The 19,844-nt window shown below is 55.7% G+C and overlaps 1 protein-coding gene across 2 annotated transcripts; it reads left to right on the forward strand.

The window, feature by feature from the left end:
- The first annotated feature begins 8,934 nt into the window (after window positions 1-8,934).
- Window positions 8,935-16,144, forward strand: FXYD2 (FXYD domain containing ion transport regulator 2). 2 transcript variants are annotated; one of them, XM_027082209.1, is made up of 6 exons: window positions 8,935-9,180; window positions 13,735-13,773; window positions 13,955-14,029; window positions 15,440-15,476; window positions 15,643-15,673; window positions 15,953-16,144. In XM_027082209.1, the coding sequence occupies exons 1-5, from the start codon at window positions 9,162-9,164 to the stop codon at window positions 15,665-15,667; spliced, it is 195 nt and encodes a 64-aa protein (XP_026938010.1). In that variant the 5' UTR covers window positions 8,935-9,161; the 3' UTR covers window positions 15,668-15,673; window positions 15,953-16,144. The 2 variants fall into 2 exon arrangements, with proteins under 2 accessions (XP_026938010.1, XP_026938009.1); XM_027082208.1 differs by lacking the exon at window positions 8,935-9,180 and adding an exon at window positions 11,517-11,778 and having other exon boundaries at window positions 15,953-16,134.
- Window positions 16,145-19,844: the final 3,700 nt, after the last annotated feature.

Consider the following 19,844-nt stretch of genomic DNA (forward strand, 5'->3'; position numbering starts at 1 on the left):
TCCTCACCCCTTCCTCCCTCTGCTTCTGCCCCCGGTCAGTGGGTTCAGGCTCCACCCCATAGCTGGACCTGTGCCTCCCACATGCCCTGGAGAGAAGGGAATCACGGTGGCTTGACCGAGGGCTTGCTGGCCTGGAAGGAAAGGTTCTCGCCTGTCCCTTTGGTCAAGTCTGGGGCCACTACCTAAGGACCTGACAAAGAGGGGTGTGGGCGGGTTACTTGGGTTATGATCAAAGCCCTTTTACCCTTTCATCTTTCTCTAAACCCAAATACCCCCTCCTCTGTGAAGCCTTCTTGGACTTAAGGTAGATGAATCCCTTCTTTCTATGCTCCAGTCACACTGGTTCCTGCCTTTATCTTCATGTTTAATGCTCTATGCCTTGGATCACAACTGTAGAGGCCTGTTGGATAATGTCTGTCTGGTAGTGACACAATAGATGGGGAGCATAGGGACCTGGGGTCACCTCGAGCATCCTCGCAAAGACATTCCAATTCAGCTTTTTAAAAAGTACTGTTGGGCAAACAAATACAGCTGTGAGCTGATTCCCTTGGAGGACGCCCATGTGTGGCCCCCACCTCTGCGTGTCTTACGTGTCTTTACGGTGTGACCCAAATCCTAGAGGGCAAGGGCTATGTCTTGTTCTGACCTAAGAATGCCTGCAACACCTTACGTTCTCAAAAAAGTCTTCATAGGGTCTGCCTAGATTCTTTGAGTTGTTTGGAGCTGCAGACTCACAAGGCATGGGTCCTGAGGGACTTGGGGGTCCAGCCACTCACGCCTGGCCACCCCTGGGACATCCGTGTTGCCTGTCCTCCTTCTCCACTGCTTAGGTCCTCGGTCCCCCAGGTCCTTGAAAAGACTGAGGCTTATAGTTGAGGTGAAGCTCGGCATTGTCGACCCAGAGATCATGGTGGTTAAAACATCTCTGGTCATGCTTAAACTTGGGAATAAGCCAATGACCCCCCGATCATGGAACACTCACTGTGTGCCAGGGAATTGCAGCAAGTTCAGAGGAAGGCTGGATGGAGATGCTTAGAGGCCCCAGGTACACAAAAGTTGGTGGGTACCTTCCCACATTCGTTATTGAAAAGAAAACATTAAACTACAGAAATAAGTGTAAGGAAGTCCAGCGGGGAGGTTCTGATTTTTCTCATAATAATTATGTTAACAATAGAGAATGGTAGTTCTCATCTCTAGCATAGATAGAAAATGGTTACCTCTACTCTGGCAGACTCTGAGAACCTACCTATTTTTCCTGCTGGTAATCCAGCATGATCTCTGAGCTAGATGTTCACGTTGTAGATTCTCTCTGATAAACTTGTGACTGGTCTAGGGCCACACGGCTGGCAGGTAGAGGAGCTAGGAGTTGAGCCCAGGCTGTCTGTCTCCAGAGCTCTTTATAGTACACACGTGGCCTGGCTTCCTTCTTCGGGAGGCTGATATCCAGATAGAGGAAGAGGATCGTCTGGGCTGGTGAGGCTGCTTCCGGTGCCTGGCGGCCCCTTCAGGGCATAAACTAGCTGAACTGTGCTCTGAGGAGAGTCCTGTGAGAGGTGAGTGGTCTGGAAACAAGACACGTAAAGAACAGTCAAAGAAACTGGCGATCAAAATAATAACAATAACCAATGAATGGATGCAGCTAACATTTATCAAGCACTTACTGTGCCAAACACTGGGCTGAGGTCTTCGTGCACCAACTCATTCAGAACTCACGACTCTGTACGGTGGCATCCCTATTTTACAGATGAGGAAACTGAGGCTTGGTGGATCCTGCCTGAGTTTGCACTGCTGGTGTCAAAGCCAGGGTCTAGCCCAGGCCCATCCAGCTCCAAGCCAGTGTGACCCTGTGCCACAGAGGCGAGGACCCAGGCCCATCAGCTGGACGTGAGCAGGAGGTGAAACTTGGCCTATCGTGAGTGAGGGCTTAGTCCCCAGGCTACGGTGATCCCGAACTGGAGTGAGCTCCCAGTCACCGGAAGTGTTCAAGGTGAGGGAAAATAACCAGCAGATAGGATCCCCTAGGCAAGATGGACTCTGAGAACCTACCCAGAATGACCTGAGTGTCCGGGCCTGAACGGATGACCCCCTCACCTCCCAACCAATAGATGAGCTGCTTCTTCCTCTTTGGTCTAGCGCTGCAGGGCCAGGGCAGAAGAATCCGGAATCCAGGCATGGGTCACTGCTTAACGTGTGTCTTCCTTCTGGGCCAGAATCCTGTGCAGGCAGGACCGCGTCTGTCCACTCAGCCTCTAGGCACGCAACTTATATTTGTGATTTGACTGAATATAGCAGATGTAACTCGGTGGAACAGGAAAGCTGTCGTGCTGTGCCGGTTCCCAGAAGGGTCTCAGATCTCAGGTGTCCTGCACGTTTCACCTCCCGGCTGTACCCGCTGCTCCCCACCTCCCCATGAATTTCACTCCAAAGATTTTCAAGTCTATTTACATGAGCTGTCGGTGCTACTTAGTACCACATAAAAAAAGGTCAGTCTGCCTTCCGGGTCCCCCTGGGCTGTGGCCCTCCCCATCCCTTTTTTTTTTGCAGGTTGTGGATAGGAACTTGCCAAATTGTTCTTGGAAGAGAGTCAGAGGCCCAGTGCAAGCAGCAGGGAGAGAGGGGTGGGTGAGGGGGACGCCAGGCTGAAGCACACCTCAAGGTCAGCGGGCTCTTTCTCTTCTTGTGGGGAGGAGGGTGCTGCCCTCCGCAGGATCATGGGCTGGCAGAGCCAGGGTGGGAGAGTGGTCCAGCTCTGTCTGGTTCCCCCAACCTTGTCCCTGGTAGTTCTGCCTCACCCTGGGCCCAGAGAGAGTGAGACAGGTGGTGCGGGGTAGGTCAGGTGTGTTTGCCTGAGCCAGGGGAGGAACCTTGGAAATACCTGTCTCTAGGCCACAGAGGGGGAGCGGCCACCTCTCACCATTAGTGTGATTCATGGCTGACACAGTTGAACTCCAGGGGGCCAGGATCAGCCAGCTCAAGCCAACCGGCTGCTGACATTATGGAGCCAGCCCCAGCCCCAGCCCCGTGCCTGGTTGCACAATAGTGGGGCACTTTCCAAGGCGGGGATCGCAGAGCAGGTGATGGCGTGATCGGGTATCCTGAAGGACTTGGGGTGTTAGGGGCTGCCAGGGGGTGGGCCCCCTGTATCATCCAGAGGAGTGGGTTCCTGCCTCCCAGCCAGGCTTGGGGGTGGCCTGGTGGAACAGAAAGAGGCTCAGGACATTTCCTTGTGTTCCCTCTAGCTGTGTGATCCGGGGCGGACCCCAGCATCTTTGTCAGTTTCCTTCTCTGCAAAATGAAGTCCTTCCTAGCCATGGGGTAAGCTGGGCTCCTGTGTACACCTGGGAGCCTTGGTTTCCTCAACTGTCCAGTGGGCCTATCAGTATCTTTCCTGTTACCTCACAGGGTCAGAGTGACACGATGGACATAAAAACATTGAAAATTTTACGTGTAGATATTATGTTATTGTCGACAATAACACACAACCTAAAAGTTGAGAATTATGTGTTATTCGGGGGTACTACTGAGGACTATGGTGTGGAAGACAGCCTCTCAGATAGCTCTGCGGAGCTGTTCCAAAGAGGTAAGGGAGAAGCCAGGATATATAGGAGTCTTTACTGAAAAACAAACAAACAAACAAAAAAAACCATGTACAGCTAAACATGAAAAGATTACTGCTAATCACAAAAACCAGGCATCCCAAGTTAAGGATTTTAGTGCCTTTCTATGTATGGGAAGATGCATGAATCTGGGCTCATTGAAATCATTCCTTTGATATTTATCTTAACTGCCTAGGGCCAGTATCCTGTTTTTCTTCACCCTATATCCCCCTCAGGGTGTACTGTCACCAGCAGTGGCCGATGGTTTGATGGTGGGTGACATTCATTGTTTACTAAAATATGGAGGCAACATTTTTTTGTCCACGTTATTAATATTTACATTACCAGCCAGTTCCTTATGTGCTCTTTCTTTGATAGCAGGGTTCCCCTTCTGTCTTTTAGACTGGGGTTCAAGTTTTGACTTGTCCACATACCATGGGAGATTCCTCTTCTGTAGGATGGGTATCTCAAAACTTGCTTGACTAAGTCGTTGGACGGAACGAAGCAGATCAAACAGGCAAGAGTTCTTTGGAACAATCAAGAACCATAAAATGGATGGAATTGTTACCAAGTGATCTGAGATGGGCACCAGACTCAGTGAAGACAGACATTTAACAGACCCCATGATCTGTGTCCTCGAAAAAGCCAGAATAGACTTGGTAGTCTTGTGAAATATATGCTGAAGATGATTACAAAGCCAGGTGTGAGCCGTTTGGGCCATGTCAGTGGCATCCAGAAGGTCATGGAGGAAGGGTGGGAGCGGCAAGGGGCAGGCTTGATCCTGGAGGTCTTCCTGGAAGTAGTGAGTTGGGACCTGCCTTTCAGAGGTAGGGAGGGATGTGGTTACTGGAAGGAGAAGGGCTGCAGCTGGAGAGAAACAGCCTCCGCTCTAGTTCAAACCCAGACGTGACTTAAAAAAGTCAAGAATGCATTTCTCTCCAGGGTATTCACTGTGGGAGAGGTGGGTCAAACGGCTTTGCCCTTGTCACCAGCTGTAGACGCAGAAGGGGACGTCCCCATCTCCTGCCTGCTCAGGGAGCAGAAAGACCTGGGCGACCTTGACTCTGAGTACATTGCCCTTTGGCAGCTCCCAGGACCTGTGTGCCCCATGGCTTGCGCCATCTTGAAGCCAACAATTAAGGAATGGACCCTCCAGGGCCCACCCCCTCCCAGCCCTGCCTTATAAGACCCCAGGGACCCTGGCATTCACAGCCACAGCAGGAGACAGGAGCCAGCGTTCCTTGGGGTTCGGGACATCTGGGCAACACAGATGGGGCCTGAGAGGCACCACCTTCCCTGCCGAGTGACCACACGTGCCATGGAGCTGAAGACGGACCTGAGCCGGGAATCGGGGCTTTCTAGGGGTTTCTGGCTTCTCTCCAGCTGTGAGCCAGCACCAGGAGGATTGGCTGGGGGCCTGGAGTCCAAGGCTGTGCCCTCTGCCTTGCAGCCCCCACACCCAGGGCAGGTGAATCTGGAGGATCCCGTCTCGAGGAGACTGGGGATGAGGGCCCTCGCCTCACTGCTGGTTCTTGAGCACCAGGGAGACAAAGCTCAGCTGATGTCCCAGTCCGTTAACTCCCTACCCCACGAGCCCAACCATGACCACCCCAGACGGTCGCCCAAGGCTGAGGAATCCGGGGACAAAGGAGGCCTGCTGGGGGAAGACAGGAGAGGGGGAAGACAGGAAGACAGGCAACTGAGGACACTGTCCCTCTGGACAGGCAGCACTGAAGGAGGGGTCTGGGAGTTGGGACTGCCTCTCCGTACCTCCCAAATTGCTCCTTGATTTCTGGGTCTTGGGGAAAACAGCAGAGTGTGCCCCTCTTTGGCTCTAGCCTGGCACAACAGACAAAGGAGGAGGGCTTGGGGGTCTTTGCCTTGTGGTCTTTCCAGGATGGAAGAGTGGTGCTCCCACCCCAGTTGTCCCCATATCCCAGAAAAGACTGGAAGAACAAGAGGTAGGGCCAGATGCCAGCAGGGAACAGCCGTTTTGCACGGGGTTTCGGGGGAAGAAGTGAAGGCTGGGGATGCCGGATGGGTGGTTGGCTGGCAGAGATCATGCTGAGGGTCCGAGACAGAAAGGTGCCCCAAGAGCCTGCTTTAAAGATCACCCCACTGGCAACTGAGCCCAGGGAGGGGGTTACCGCAAGTGTCCACAAGGAACTGGAGGGTCAGCTCAGGGTGAGGGTAGTGAAGCTGGCACTTATCAGGACCCTCTTGCCAGGCCTTCTACCTACATCACATCTATTCCTGCGACAGCCCTGCAAGGTAGGTGCTATCATCCCATTTTACAGATGGGAGAAGAGGACTCGGAGAGGTAACCTTCCCCAGCATCACGCAATCCGTAGTAAGGAGTCGGGATGCAAGAGGATTTAAGCGTGGGTGCATCTATCTGCAAGGGACCCCTGTGCTGCTCGCAGAGATGTGTGCGGGGAGGCTTCCCTGGGCTTCTCTCCGGGGGATCGTGGCCATGATCCAGGTTGAAGGAGCCAGGGCCTCCCTGGAAGGCTGTAGGGTCTCTGGCGGGTTGGGGGGGGGGTCCCTGTCCCCAGTGTCAGCCAGGCTGATGACCTCAGTCAGGACAAGGAAGGACTTGGTTGTGGGTGAGGTGAGAGGGGCAGGACCTCCTTGACTCTTAACATCTGGCTTCCCCTGAACGGACAAACGAACACTTTTATGAAAATTGCTGCAGGGCTCCAGGTGAAGCGCTGGAGGGAAGCAGGGGGCCGGGGCCGGGGAACTCCCCAGGAAGGACTCTGGGGAAGCTGTCTGCTGGGGGTGGGGTGTGCTGTCTCTCCGTGGGGACAAACTAGTTCTTGCTACTTATTACAGGTGATTTCATGGGAAGAGGCTGCGTTAGGCAAGTTGTGGGTCTGCCTGTGCAGCTGGCAAAATTATTTCACCTCTGGAACTAATCCATTCATTTAACAAAACTAGGGATCCGCTAAGTGCCAGGCCCTGTTCTAGGCACTGGGGATCTAGGAATGAACAGAACCAACAAAACTCCTTGCTCTCCTGGAGCTTAAGTTTTAGTTAGGAGAGAAATGAGAAAGAAGATAAGGAAAATATGTACTTAATCAGATATAGTAAGTGCTACAAAAAAAGAACCCGAATTTGAAATGTTGCAGAGTGGGCGTGTAAATACTAGGCGGGGATGCAAGGAAGGGTCTTTGGAGTCAGTCTTTGAAGAATGACCTGAGCAAATTCAGCCAGGAAGTCCTCTGGAGGAAGAGTCTTCAGGAAGAGGGAATAGCCGTGTGAAGGTCCTGAGGCAGGAGCGTGTCTGGAGGATTAGAGGACCGTAAAGGGGACCAGTATGGCTGGAGTGGAGAGAAGGGGCAGGGAAGTCATTGGAGACAAGGTCAGAGAGGTCAGCCCTGTATCTAGAAGCCAGATAAAGACGGGCTTCTAGGACACAGAAAGGGCTTTGGCTTACACTCTGAGCCCTCAGGGTTTAAGCAGGAGAGGGAACCCTTAGTGAAGTGAGGGCGTTGGGTGGGATGACCTTGGAGGCCCTTTCTGGTTAGTCTATGATGCAGGGTCTCCATTTGGGATGGAGATGTCTTTCTTCACAGCGTTCGTGTCTGGGAGTGTGTGTGTGTGTGTGTGTGTGTGTGTGTGTGTGTGTGTGTGTGTGTGTGTGATGGGGGTATTTCTGGCTGAGGTCTCCACTCTTGGGACCACTGACATGTTTGGACGGGTAACTAGACTGGGACTAAAGGCCCATCTAGCCCCAAGATTTAGGAACTTCTCCAAATGCCCAACCTGGGGAATGTCTGCTTGGCGCTCTGGGCCGTGAGCACGCAGGTTTCCACTTGGGAACATGTGACTAGGCCTGGTCTTGTGAGAAGCTGGGTCTCTGGGCAGGTGGGCCCCTGCCTCGTGGGGAAGGGACGAGGAGCCTGGAGGCAGGGCTGCCTGCTGGGGGGGGTGGCCCCCCAGGACAGATCTCAGCCCAGTCAGACAACCCCCTCCAGGCCTGCCTGTCTCTATTTCCAGAGTGTTTTCCAGCCCGGGCAGCTCTGAGGGGGTGTCATGAGTCACCCTCTCAGGGCAGGAAGCTTTGCTAAGGAGGGACAGAGTGGCGGGTGTCATCTGACCAGAGCCAAGGGTCAGTGTCTGGGGCCAGACCAGCACCTCCCAGACCCTGCTTTTCAGTGTCTGTGTTGGGATGGCCGAGCAGGGCGACCCACAAGGAAGGGACCTGAGGACGATCCTGTGGTCCCAAGTGAGCCACACAGACTGCTTATTTTTTTTTCTTTCTCTGTGGCCACTTATATTTTATTTTTTTTATTGGAGTATAGTTGCTTTACAATACTGTGTTAGTTTCTCCTGGACAGCAAAGTGAATCAGCTATACGTATACCTATATCCCCTCTTTTTTGGATTTCCTTCCCATTTAGGTCACCACGGAGCACTGAGCAGAGTTCCCTGTGCTATACAGTAGGTTCTCATTGGCTGTCTGCTTTATACATAGTATTAATAGTGTATATGTGTCAATCCCAATCTCCCAGTTCATCCCCCCGCCGCCCCGCTTCCCCCGTGGTCAGAGACCTCAGCGGCCAGGGAACAGGGTCTTGTCTGAGCCAGGGTAGGGGCTGCTCTGCCTTCCTGCTCCCACGGTTGGCTCCTGGCTCCAGCTGGGAGGCCGGCCCTGCACAGCTGCCTTCCCACTGGAAGTGCTGTCTTCCGTCCTCCCCGCGCTGCGGCACCAACCGGCAGCCCTCAGGGGCCTCGCTGAGCTGCTGGTATCTCCTGCTGGGCCTCTGGGCGGATCTGACATCATAGCCTCAGGTAAGTCACTGGGGGCTAAGTGGGGGTTCCCAGCTGAGGAAGGGTGGGTCACACACCGGCTCCCTCTCCCAGCCCCAGCGGCTCCCCATCTCTGCCCAGGTCCCGGGGTGACACAGGAGGCTGCAGCTGGTGCCCTGGGCCATGGTCTGGACACATTCCCTCCTCATCCAGGGCAGCTTCCAAGGACCTGCTGCAGTTCTGCCCAGTCCCAGGGGATTCCTAGCTGGAGAACAAGCCCTCAAGGCAGGATCATCAGGGCCAAGGCCTGACTGGGCTGGAGGAGTGAGGTGTCGCTGAGTAAAGGCCTGGGGGGACCCCTGTCTCCCTCAGCTGCCTCAGGGACAGGTGGAGAGCAAGGGCTCTGATTCCACGGGCTGTGGCCCCGGCCAGTGCCCTCCTGGCTCCTGGTGACCTTTGCAGGCACCTTGGGCTGCACCGAGGCTGCTGGCTGTGGCATCTCTCCCCAGTGCTCTGCCGTCCCGCTCCCACTGTTTGCTGTGGCTCACAGCTTCCCCCTTCCTCAGGTCACCTTGGAGGTCAGAGAATCTCCCCCACTCTCGCGTGGATCCTGGCCCAGCCTGGCCCCGGCAGCAGGCGGCACGAGATGAGGGCTCCCTTGCCAGTCCCTCCTCCCTGCCTTTGTCTCTTCCTGCCTGTGGGCTCGGCTGGGGTGTGGAGGGAGGGAGGGCCACTCTTCCCATCCAGGCCCTGGGTCACTAGCACCTCATAACTTTCTCTTCCACTGAGGACACAGCCAGCAGCTCCTGCCATGGACAGGTGGTACCTGGGTGAGTCCCCTGAACCCCATCCCCCCACCTTCTCAGACTCTGACACAGGTGTCCACCCCATCACTTTCAAGTGCACCCCCAGCTCCCCAGGAGTACAGGAAAAGCAGAAACAAGGAGAGGCGGGATTTCTAGACAAGGGCATCTCGGTATGGGTCCTGGGCGTGCCGTCATCTCTGCTCCCAGCGTCTCTGAGCTGCAAGAGCTGGGAAGGCAACTTGTGCAACAGCCCCCTTTCTGTCTGTGTGTCCATCTGTCTGTCCACCTGCAGGAACTCTGAAGCCAGACTGCTGGGTTCAGAGCTTGGTTCCCCCACTTCGTAGCTGCCTGACCTCTGGCAAGTTATTTTACTTCTCTAGACCTCAGTTTCTTCATCTATAAAATGGGGATGATAGTAATGCCTTCCTTGACTCATAGAGTTGCTGTGATGATTAAATGAGTTAATTTTTGTAAAGTGTTTAGAACAGTACCTTGCATATAGAGTTAAAAACGCAGCTACTGATTTATTTCTCTTGTCTTCTATCATCTCCTATCTATCTACCTATCTATCCATCTATCATCTTCATCATCATCATCATCTATCTATCATCTATTATAGTCATTCATCTATCTACCTATCTATCAACTTTCTACCTATTTTTATACTCCAGAAAGAATCCACAGTGGCTTACAAAGACAGACAAAATGTACTAAGATACCAAGATAATGTATAGTAAGGAGGTACCAGTGTCTGTGTGGAGGGCCCCAGGAGTTTTGGGAGTACAGCCGTGGGGGCTTTCTAGCTCTGGTTTTGTCCCTGACTGGGTGTTTCAGGCAAATCCCTCAACCTCCCTGCCCTCAGTCTTCCTGGGCTGCCCAGTGGGGATCATGGCGCTGCCCTGGCCACCTTCAGGGTTGTTGTGGAGTCAATGACCAGCTCAGTTTCTTTATCTGTGGAATGGAGCAAACGTGCGTTCGGCAGGACAATGCATGCAAGAACTTGACACACGCTCAGCCCCTACCAAAGGTTAGCTCTGTTGTATTTTCATGAATATTCATCATTTGGCCCTGAAAGCAGAAGAGCTGAATGGGTGCCTCGGCTCCTGGTCTGCAGGCCGTGACATTTCCTCTTTCCATCTCACCCTCATGTTCATTCTGCTGGAAGGTGGTTGGCTTTTCTGGGTCTGACAGTGTATGACAGTAACAATGATGACACTTACTGTGTACCAGGCCCCCTGCCACACCATTTACTGCATTATCTCACTTTCTCCTCATCACAACCCATTCTACAGATGAGGAGACTGAGGCACACAGAGGTTAAGTAACTTGACAGAGGCCATATACTGAGCAAGTGCGGGAGCCAGGAAGTGAACTCAAACCTTGATCCCACGGCCACTGCTCCAGGAAGATTAATAGATGGAGTCCTTTTGAAGGACTAACCCACCCCTGATGAGCACTGACTGCTGACCTTGGCCCTTTGGCTATAACTGAGCATCAGCCTCTACTGGAAGCCAATTCGATTGGTTAGAACTCAGCTAGGAACGTGAGCTACCCAGCGCTGCGGTCCCCAAGGTGAGTGGGGCCACAGTAGAGGCGGGGAGGAGGCCTTGGAAGCGTGGGGAATTTCCTGATTCCTAAAGCTGAGGGTGTGGCTCTCAGTCTCCACCTTGCCTCTCACCGCTGTGTGCCCTTGAGCCAGGGCCCTACCCTCTCTGTGCCTCAGATGACTCATCTGTAAAATGGGGAAATAACACAAAGTGCAAGGAACTAATAGGAACGTGTTTTGCAAATCATGAAAACAAGGCGCTCTCCCTGTGGCAGGGCTTGGTCCCTCCCGAGGGAGCCTACCGTGTAACAGTGGGAAACTGGCACGGAAGCTGTGCTTCACGGCTGGAGAAGGAGAGTGCCAGAGGCTGCAGGAGACGAGGGGTTGGTTAGGGATGACACTGACTGAGGTGTGAGCTGTTAGATGCAGCCTGGATGGATGAAGAAGATAACAGAGGAAAGGGCGCTCCCAGGCAGCGAAGGCCTGGAGGTGTGAACGTGCATGGGGGGCTCAGGTGGGCTGTGAGGCGGGAGGGGCCGGGTACCCTGGGACCACCGCAGAGGAGCCTTGAGTGCCAGACAAGACACATCAGCCGAAACAGCGATCTCCATAGCGGTGGGTGAGGTGGGCAGCTGCTAGGGTCAGGGGTCTCCATGGGACCCCCGACCTTGCCCCCCCAGGCTGTAGTATACACGGAATATATTTCGAAACTCCCACTTCCCCGTTGTCACAGCCGCAGCCGTGACCTCTCGGGCTGGGGGAAGGACACCACGGCTGATCTGTCCCCAGCACTTCTCTCTGGAAATTTCCTTGGGGAGGGTTTGGAAAGCCGGCCAACTCCTCCCTGCCCCTGCTGCCCCTGCACCTCCTCATGCCTCAGCAGGAGCCCCGCTACCCACACCAGGGCCTTTCTTGTGACCAGGGTAAATATTACCTGGCACTGTTAATGTTTAATGTCCCCCCCATCCCTGGCCACCCCACAGCCAGGCACTCTCCCTGAAGCAGAGGCCGCAGGAAGAGGGCAGTGGGACGTGCCCGTCTGCGGGGGGACATGGCAGGATTGTCAACAGATGATGGTGAGTGTGTGTGCGCGTGTGAAACATTAGGTGCCTCGGACCATCTTTGGAGGGTGAGCAGGACCCCACTCTTCCGTCTCCTGGCACCCCTGCCTTCCAAGTGTACCCACCACCTCTGCCACATCCCGTGCCAGCCTTCCCGCTAAGAAAATATGCTTTTAAAAGAGAATCCTGCCTTAACTCCAAAGAAATCTAGCTTGAATGGCGGAACCTTGGGCGCCCAGTAGGAGCTGCTGGGGGGTGGGGAGTGGTGAGCTTCTATCCTGACTTTCTGGCCTGCATCCGTCCTGGTTCCATGTATCTTTGGGACTCTCTAAGCTCAGAGCAGCAGGCAGATGGGGGTCAGGCTGGCTGGGGCAGGAGTGGGCCCCTCTGCTCAGCCTTTTCAGGCTGGCTTTGGGGTGAGAGCCCCCAAGTTCAGGACACGCACCCAGAAGTCATCCTGCGAACGAGGGTGATCAGGCCTGGAATCCAGTAGGCCTTCTGTTGTCTGTGGTGGTCTTAGAGCCAGATCTAGAAAAGATGAGGGCTTTGGGTGAGGGCTGGCTCATCCAGTGGCTCAAGACGTGGTGGTCAGGGAGGAGACGGGTTCCTGGTATGGTGAGGGGAGCTGTGAGTTTGCTCATGGCTCTGACACTAATGCCCCATGTGACCTTGAACAAGACCTGAACCGAATCTGGGGAGACAACTTCGGAGGTCTTCTGCATGGTGACGGGTGCCTGGGCCCCCCATAGGCTCCCTCGGCCTCAGGCCCTACAGGCCCAGGAGCAGACCCCTTCTAGCCTGTTCCCTCCTGGCCTAGGGCGGGTGTACCGCCAGGACAGCTGGGCTCACCAGGCCCCACGGCCCAGGCACAGTTCAGCACAGCCTGGGAGGTGCCGACTGGTGCGTTCCTTTGACCTTGGGCACTGCTGCCCTAGTGCCAAGAAGGGGCTCAAGTAGGGCAGAGAAAAGGGGCCACCCCTAGCCGTGGCAGAAAAGCTCTGGCCAGGTGCCCTCCAGCTGCCCAACAGTGAGTGTGCTCAGTTTACAGGGCCGGAAGCAGAGCCATGATACTGCTCGGGGCTGGAGACTGGACCGAACCACCTGGCCTTGAAATGTCTCCTTCCTCCTGACCATGTGACAGGCAGCCCAGCAAAGGGGTTAAGCACCTAGATTCTTAACAACCAATTGCCTGGGTTCATTCCCAGCTCGACCCTTTTCTAGCTGTGTGACTCTGGGTGAGTTGCTTTGCCCCTCTGTGCCTCCGTCTTCTCATGGACTATATTGGAAGAATATTAATGCCTCATAGGGTTTTTACAGTGGTTAAATGAGCTACTGCTTTGTTAGCCGCAGCCTGGCACATGGTAAGCACAATATATTAATGCTTCTGAAATAAATTTGCTTCCCCCTGAGGATAGCAATGTAGGAGAGAAGAATCTAGAAACATGGGTCCAAGACTCAGGTCTGCCTCCAACTTTTATTGGGACTTTAGAGTCTTCAAACTGGGCCTCAGTTTCCTCCTTCTGTTCAGTGAATGTTAAGGTTCTATTTATTTATTTATTCATCCGTTCACTTCACAAATATTTGCTAAGTACCTTGTAGTTCATTAGTTATATGGAGAGAGGTTGCTGGTGAGTCTTATGGGAGATGCCTCTGTTGGTCTTTTCCTACTTTTGTATGAAGCAAGGAGAGGAAGGAACCAGCCCCTCCCAGAGGTGCCAGGGGCCTCCACAGGCATCGTGGGTCCCTGCTTTGGAGGCACAGTATCTGGTCCCAAGCCGATGGTTGGGAGCTGCGTAGGGCAGTGGGGACTCACCAGCCCCCACTCGTGGGTGTCTCTCCACCAGCCTCACCTGGCCCCCTTGGACCCCTAGGGGTGCTGGGATGGGAAGGATGGGAGTTCCACAGTTTCTGTGGCTGAAACACACCGCCGTCGGTGACTCACCCTTGACCCACTTCTGGCTCTCTCCTCAGGTGGCAGCCCCAAGGAGGACGTGGACCCATTCTCCTATGGTGAGCCTGGTGGGCCCCTCCTCCGCACCCTTCCTGAGCCCCCCCACCCATGTAACCCCGGTTCCTGGCTCTGTGTTATGTGTCCCCCACCTTCGCCAGTTACTGTAGGGCTGCTGCCAGGTTGGCTGCAGGGAGGGGTCTGGGATCACTCATCCCACTTCCTTGCCCTCTCCTCCCTCAGACTATGAGACTGTCCGCAACGGGGGCCTGATCTTCGCTGCCCTGGCCTTCGTCGTGGGGCTTATCATCATCCTCAGTAAGTGGGGCCTTCGTGTGGGAAGTGGGGCGCTGATGGGGACACATCACTGAGCGCACTGGCTTCCCAGGTGCGGGGTGGAGGGGGGAGAGCCCTCTCGCCCCCTTCCCAGATCCAGGAAGGGGGAAGTGAGTTTCTCGGACCCCCTCCCGTCCCCCACGCAGGATGTGGAAATGGATGGCCACCTTGATGGAAAGAGGAGTCTTGGATGCCCCATTGCTTGGTCCTCAGACCACCCAGGAGGTTCCTTCTTCCTCCAGGGAGCCCTCCCGTGGATGCTGGGGGGAAGGCTGTGGAGATGGGAGAGCTGGCTTCCAGTGGCCCAGGGAAGCTCCAGTGCACGTGGAGCCAGGCGAAGGGAGGGAACCAGCCTCCACTGGACACCCCCTCCCCCAGATCTGGACACTTCCTTGGCTTGAGCTACATCTCGGCCCATTTAATCCTTTTGGCAACACTGAGGGATGGCCACCAATGTCACCATTTTGCAGATGAAAAACCAGACCCACCCTGATAGGGGCAGCAAGCTGCCTGAGGTTCCGTAGCTGAATCGGAAGCGGAGCGGGTTCAGCTGCAACCCCCCCCCCCCCGCAACCCCCTGCCTGCTGCCGGGAGGCAACCGTGCCTGGCAGCCAGAGGCCTTCGGCACCCCTACTCGCTGGGCCTCAGTTTGCTCATCTGTTAAATGGGGATGATCCCACTTGCCTCAGAAGGTTAGGGCTGGCAGCCAAAGACACAGCAGCCAAGGAAGCACTCAGAACGTAGGCATGGGGCGTCCTAGGGGAGAAAAGGGTCCTGGCTCCAGCCCCAGCCCCGGCAGGCACACAGCAGGAGCCCTGTTCAGGTGCAACCAGAAGAAACATACACGGAAACACACCAATGAAAAGAAGAGAGAGAATGTAGCAGATACACCTGTGTCCTGGGATCCTAACACATCCATGGGTGGTGCCCCCCCTCCTGACGGCTGCGCTTTGCAGACGTGGCCAGTCTCCCCGATTCCCCTGGAGGCTCACTGGTGGCGGTGTTGAGCACGTAGGAGGTGGAAGGCAGATGGGCAGGAGCAGGGGTCTTGGCTCTGGGCTTCCTGCCATTCTTCTCCAAGAGCTTTTACTGAGCAGCGTCTGCAGGCCCAGCGCCACGCAGCGGGCGCCACAATGGTCCAGGCTCAGCCCCACGCTCAGGGCGCTCCCCACGGAGCCACTGCAGCGAGTGTTTGTTGACTGACCAATCGACTGGCTTGGGCTTCTGATTGCTTATGGTGCAGCCCTATATAGAGAGAGAGACAGTCAACTGTGGCCTCCAAGGCAGACACCAAGCGGTACAGGCAGGTGGGAGGGAGGAGGGAATACAGAGCCGAGTCCTCCAGGGCAGAGAGGGTCTCCTTGGAAAACTAACTTCCTGTCTCTCTTTAAGGCAGACGATTCCGCTGCGGGGGCAGGAAGAAACACCGGTGCGTGCCTGCCTGGGTGACTGATGGGGTGGGCGGGGCGGGGCGGGGGCGGGAGGAGAAGGTTGAGGAGTTTGGTCACTGAGGCCTGTGAGGAGGGTCTACAACTTCAGGGACCCCTGAACTCGCCGCCACCCCCAACTTACCTGTCTGCTTTCCTCCATCCCAGGCAAGTTCACGAAGATGAGCTGTAATGAGAGGTAGGTTTGCGAGGGGCGGGCAAGGGGGTGGCCGGGGATGGCTGTGGTTAATAAGGAAGAGGTGAGGATGATCTGGGAAGGACGTCAGGGTCTTTCATCCATCAGCCAGGTGTCTGTCACCCTCATATGTTTTTAAACGATGGCCAAGTGCCTGGCGTGGCACGTGTAGCCAAGGGAGGCTGCTGAGACATGCCAGGGAGAGGTAAGATGAATAAGGAACGAAATGAGAGTCCCGACCTCTGCCCCCTCACAGCCCCAATCCTGTCTTTGTCTTTGCAGAGCCAGTCATGTCCACCATTGCACCGGGGCCGCTTGGGAAGCGCTCCCTGAGCTATAGGTCTTTGTACCCGGGACTGCCAGGCCCTCGGGCTGAAGGAAGCCTCGGGCTCCGCATGACCCCTGGGTGGGCATCGCCTCCTCCCACCCCGTGCTGATAATAAAACCAGCCTCAGAGACGGCTCCTTCCCTGGCCTGCCTCCCTCCCTCCTTCTCTCCTGTAACTGCCACCATCCGCTCCTTCAGGTCGGAGTCCATACAGCCCGGTCCCTTGTTTTTCAATCATTCGCTCAGGTGCCCATGCCTACTTAAGCAAGAAGTTCAGTACCATCCCCTCTAGGACTTTCCTAGTGATGCCAAGGACCCCAGAGACAGAGGGCTCAGGCTGCCTTCCAAATGCCAGGCAAAGAGAAAGATGGGAAGGTCAAGGTCACAGGTTCAAAGCCGCTGGGTCTGTTGGAGCTGCCTGATCATCGGCCCAGGCCCTGGGTGGGGCTGCTGGAGCTCTCCAGTGGGAGACACTGCAGCCATGCCCTGGGCTGCCAGCGTTGTAGCTGTTTGTGGCCATATTATGTGCTCTGCCATTTCCCCAGGTGCACCAACGTGCCAGGGTGGGTGGGTCTAGGGGTCCAGGCGGGGGCCTCAGCACACGCTCTCTTCCTATCCCCTTCCTGACCCTGGTGCTAAGCTCCAGCCACCCCTTTTCCACTCGTGGGGCCAGGGGGCCTCAGCTGGACCTAACCTCATCCATCTATTTGGGTGCTGACTTGGTTAACCCCAGGGCCAGGGGCCAGAAAGTGGACGGTGAGGGTGGGCCCCTTGTTAACCGTTTCCTCCAGCCCCCTGTCCGCTCTGGCAGGCACTCACCCAGGACAGCTTCAACCCAGGATGGTGTCAGGCCGGCCCTGCCACCAGCGCCTGACTTCCTGTTGCCTGGGGCCCCCTGGCAGCCCAGCACGCTGCTCCCCTCGGGCAGTTTCTGTGCCCTGGAAGGAGCCCCTCTTCCCTCTCTCTCCCTTCCCGGCAGAGGCCTCTGCGAGAGGCTGGATGGGATGGTGGGATCATGGCACTACCTAGTGTCCAGTTTACTCATCTGGGTCCTGGAGCAGCCAGGGAAGGAGGCGGGACTGGCCTGGGAACCCAAGACAGCAGCAAGTGAGCAGAGTTTAAAGCGAACAGGGAGGGTGTGTTTGGGGACCAGAGGCAGGGTAGGCAGCATTCTGCTTGAGAACTGAGCTCTTTGTCATAATCCACTGCTGCCTGGACCACCAGCCTTCACAGACTCGCAGAATGCTTGAGCACCAAAGGCCCCTAAAGAGTAAAACAAACAATCCTCAATTTTCAGCAAGGGAAACTGAGGTCCCGAGAAAGGCAGCGACTTGTCCAGGTGACCCTGCCAGCCTGTGTCGGAGCCAAGCTACAACCCAGGTCTCTGGCCCCCCAATTTCAGAGTCCTTCTCACTGACCCCGTGGGTTGGGAGGAGAAGCTCCAGGGAGACACAGAGGGGAAAGCCTGATTCTTACAACTCAGAGCTAAGGTCTTTGTGACACCCTGCTCCGAATGTGGGCTCACCCATGACAAATAAATCCTGAGAGGCCAAACCCTTAAATAGAATTCAGTATTTCCATACACAAGACACTGGAGCCATCCACGACAGTGGGAGAAATGAACGGGAATGGGGCAGGTCCAGCCAGCGGGGCTTTTGGGAGGAGGGGTCTCCTGAAGCTTCTTGGAGGTAGCAGCAAGGTGAACGAGAAGAGGGGTATTCCAGGCCTGCGGCCTGCCTGAGGAGAAGTAAGCGCCTTGGAGAGGAGCCACATTTCTAGAAGGTTCCATACACAGGCCCTGAGCTGCCAACCCAGAGGGCAATTCCAGCTGCTTTGGAGGGAAATGGTCCTGAGTCACTTCCGCCTCTGCCCCTGCTGCAAGCCCTCTGTCTGCCAGTCTTCCAGACTGTCGCCCTGCAGAACCTGGGGTGCTGTTCAAAGCACTAGCTACCCAGCATCCCCTCCAGAACTATCAAATATTAACCTTGGGATGGGCCCATGCCAGGTGATGCTTAACCAGCTCCCAGGAGAGCAGCCAGTGCGGAAACCACAGATCCAGGTGACATTCAGAGCCCTCATCAACACTTTCCCTTCCCCCTCCATTAAGGTCACGTTGACTGGGAGCTACTGAACTTTCACTTCACTTTGGGATTTTCCACAATTCGTACACAGATTGTCACAAATAACAACCAAGGCTGGGAAGTGATTGAATGAATTAACTTTTAATCACACAACAGCAACAAGAGCAGCCTTAGTCTGAGGGGATGCAATTTCCTTTGTCACCACCAGATGGAGCATGTGTCTTACTCCAAATCCCTTTCAAACAGGCTTTCAACTCAGTCTAAGGGCTGGTGGAACCTTTGCTGGGAGGAGGGGCCTCCCGGTCTGCCAGGGGCTCTGGTTTCCCAGGAAAGCCCTGAGCTCTTCTCATTCCGTCTGCACACCCCTCAGGTGTATCACCTGCCCTTGCTCTGGGATAATTCTTGGCTGTGTGATCTCGAGCCCTCCTCACTCCTCCTGGAAGGGAGAGACCCTCTGTGATCTGCACATCTTCCTTACCTTAGGGTGACCATGAGACCTTCACCCACATAGTTTGAGTTAATCAACGTCATGAGCATCAACGTCATGAGCAGGACCCAGAGAGAGGTGGGTAAGGAGAGGGCGGCCCCAAGACCCCCCACCCCCAACCGCCGCCCGCAGCAACCCCACTGGTCCTATCTCACCCAAGGGAGTGGGCGCGCTGAGCTGAAGAGGGGCCCAGGGCAGAGGGGAGTGCTGAGCCTTCCCCCAGGCCCTCCTCCCACTCATCCCTGCTGGAGAGATTAATGGCCGCCCTGTTGATCTGCGGCCCCAGGCAGCTGAGGTCTGAACTTCAATTCAGCAGGGCCTCCGGGCGGCAGTGACCCACTCCTTGCCAGGCGTTCATTCTTCATCGTCCTCCTGACGTACACTCGGCCAGGGGAGATCAGAGGCCAATGCTGTGGCCGCCCAGCCTTGTCCTGTCGTCGCAGTGAGTCTCTGGCTGGGAAGATGGATCGGGCCTGGGCCTTGGAGCCGGGACCACAGCAGTCCCACTGCAGGGCCTTGGGAGGGCAGCGCGGAGCCCGGGGCTGGGCTGGGAGAGTCAGCGTGGCGCCCGAGTGAGCCAGCCTTAGAAGAAACCCTCCCCTTAGCCTCGGTGTCCCCCTCCCACACTGGGGACACTCAATGTCGTCTGCAGTTGAGTGACTGAGGGCTTGGGAAGAAATCCTGTTTAGAACTTGGGACCTTGGTGCCCATGACCTCAGCTTGACACTGGGGGTTGGGGGGACCTAAGGAGGCGGCCGCAGAAACCAGGGTGAGGGGTTTTCCCAGGTATGGAAGGGCCTCCTACCTGAAAGGAACTCGAACCCACTGCATGTAGGGGTGGCGGCTCCCCAGGCTCTGACTCAGCAGCTTATTTGGGGGGCTATTAGGCTGCCTGCCCTGAACCTGCGTGACCCCCCAAGCCCCCTCCTCAGGCCCTGGGGTGCTCCTGGCTGCTGTTGGTCTCCAGAGCTCTTAAACTCGTTTCCCTTTTCAAGAAATTCTCTGTTGCTTCCCTGAAGGCCTTCCTTGGTGTCACCAAGAGGAATTCCCCAGGTGAGGTGGCGGGGCGGGCATAGAAGACGGGCAGCTCCAGGCGGGGGCAGCAGCTCGAGGCCCCGGAACCTCGCCTGCAGCTCAGTGCCGTCCGTGCTGCGGACGGTAGGGAGCTGGCCTCACTGCCAGCTTTGCCTTCAGCCCACTGTGTGACCGTGAGACGGCCCTCGGCTGCCTCTGGACTTGGCTTTGGGAAAAGCAAACACAGGACAAAAATTCCAGGCGC

Source organism: Aethalodelphis obliquidens, unplaced genomic scaffold (assembly GCF_003676395.1).
Source record: "Aethalodelphis obliquidens isolate GAN/ISIS:26980383/991018 unplaced genomic scaffold, ASM367639v1 scaffold46, whole genome shotgun sequence".
Lineage (NCBI taxonomy): Eukaryota > Metazoa > Chordata > Mammalia > Artiodactyla > Delphinidae > Aethalodelphis > Aethalodelphis obliquidens.

What these genes read in the sequence shown, in the direction of transcription:
- FXYD2 (XM_027082208.1), top strand. Translation starts at nt 11,754, where the DNA reads ATGGCAGGATTGTCAACAGATGATG. An exon ending in CGTGGACCCATTCTCCTATG is followed by an intron (nt 13,774 to 13,954) that starts GTGAGCCTGGTG and finishes CTCCTCCCTCAG; the next exon opens with ACTATGAGACTGTCCGCAAC. An exon ending in GGGGGCAGGAAGAAACACCG is followed by an intron (nt 15,477 to 15,642) that starts GTGCGTGCCTGC and finishes CCTCCATCCCAG; the next exon opens with GCAAGTTCACGAAGATGAGC.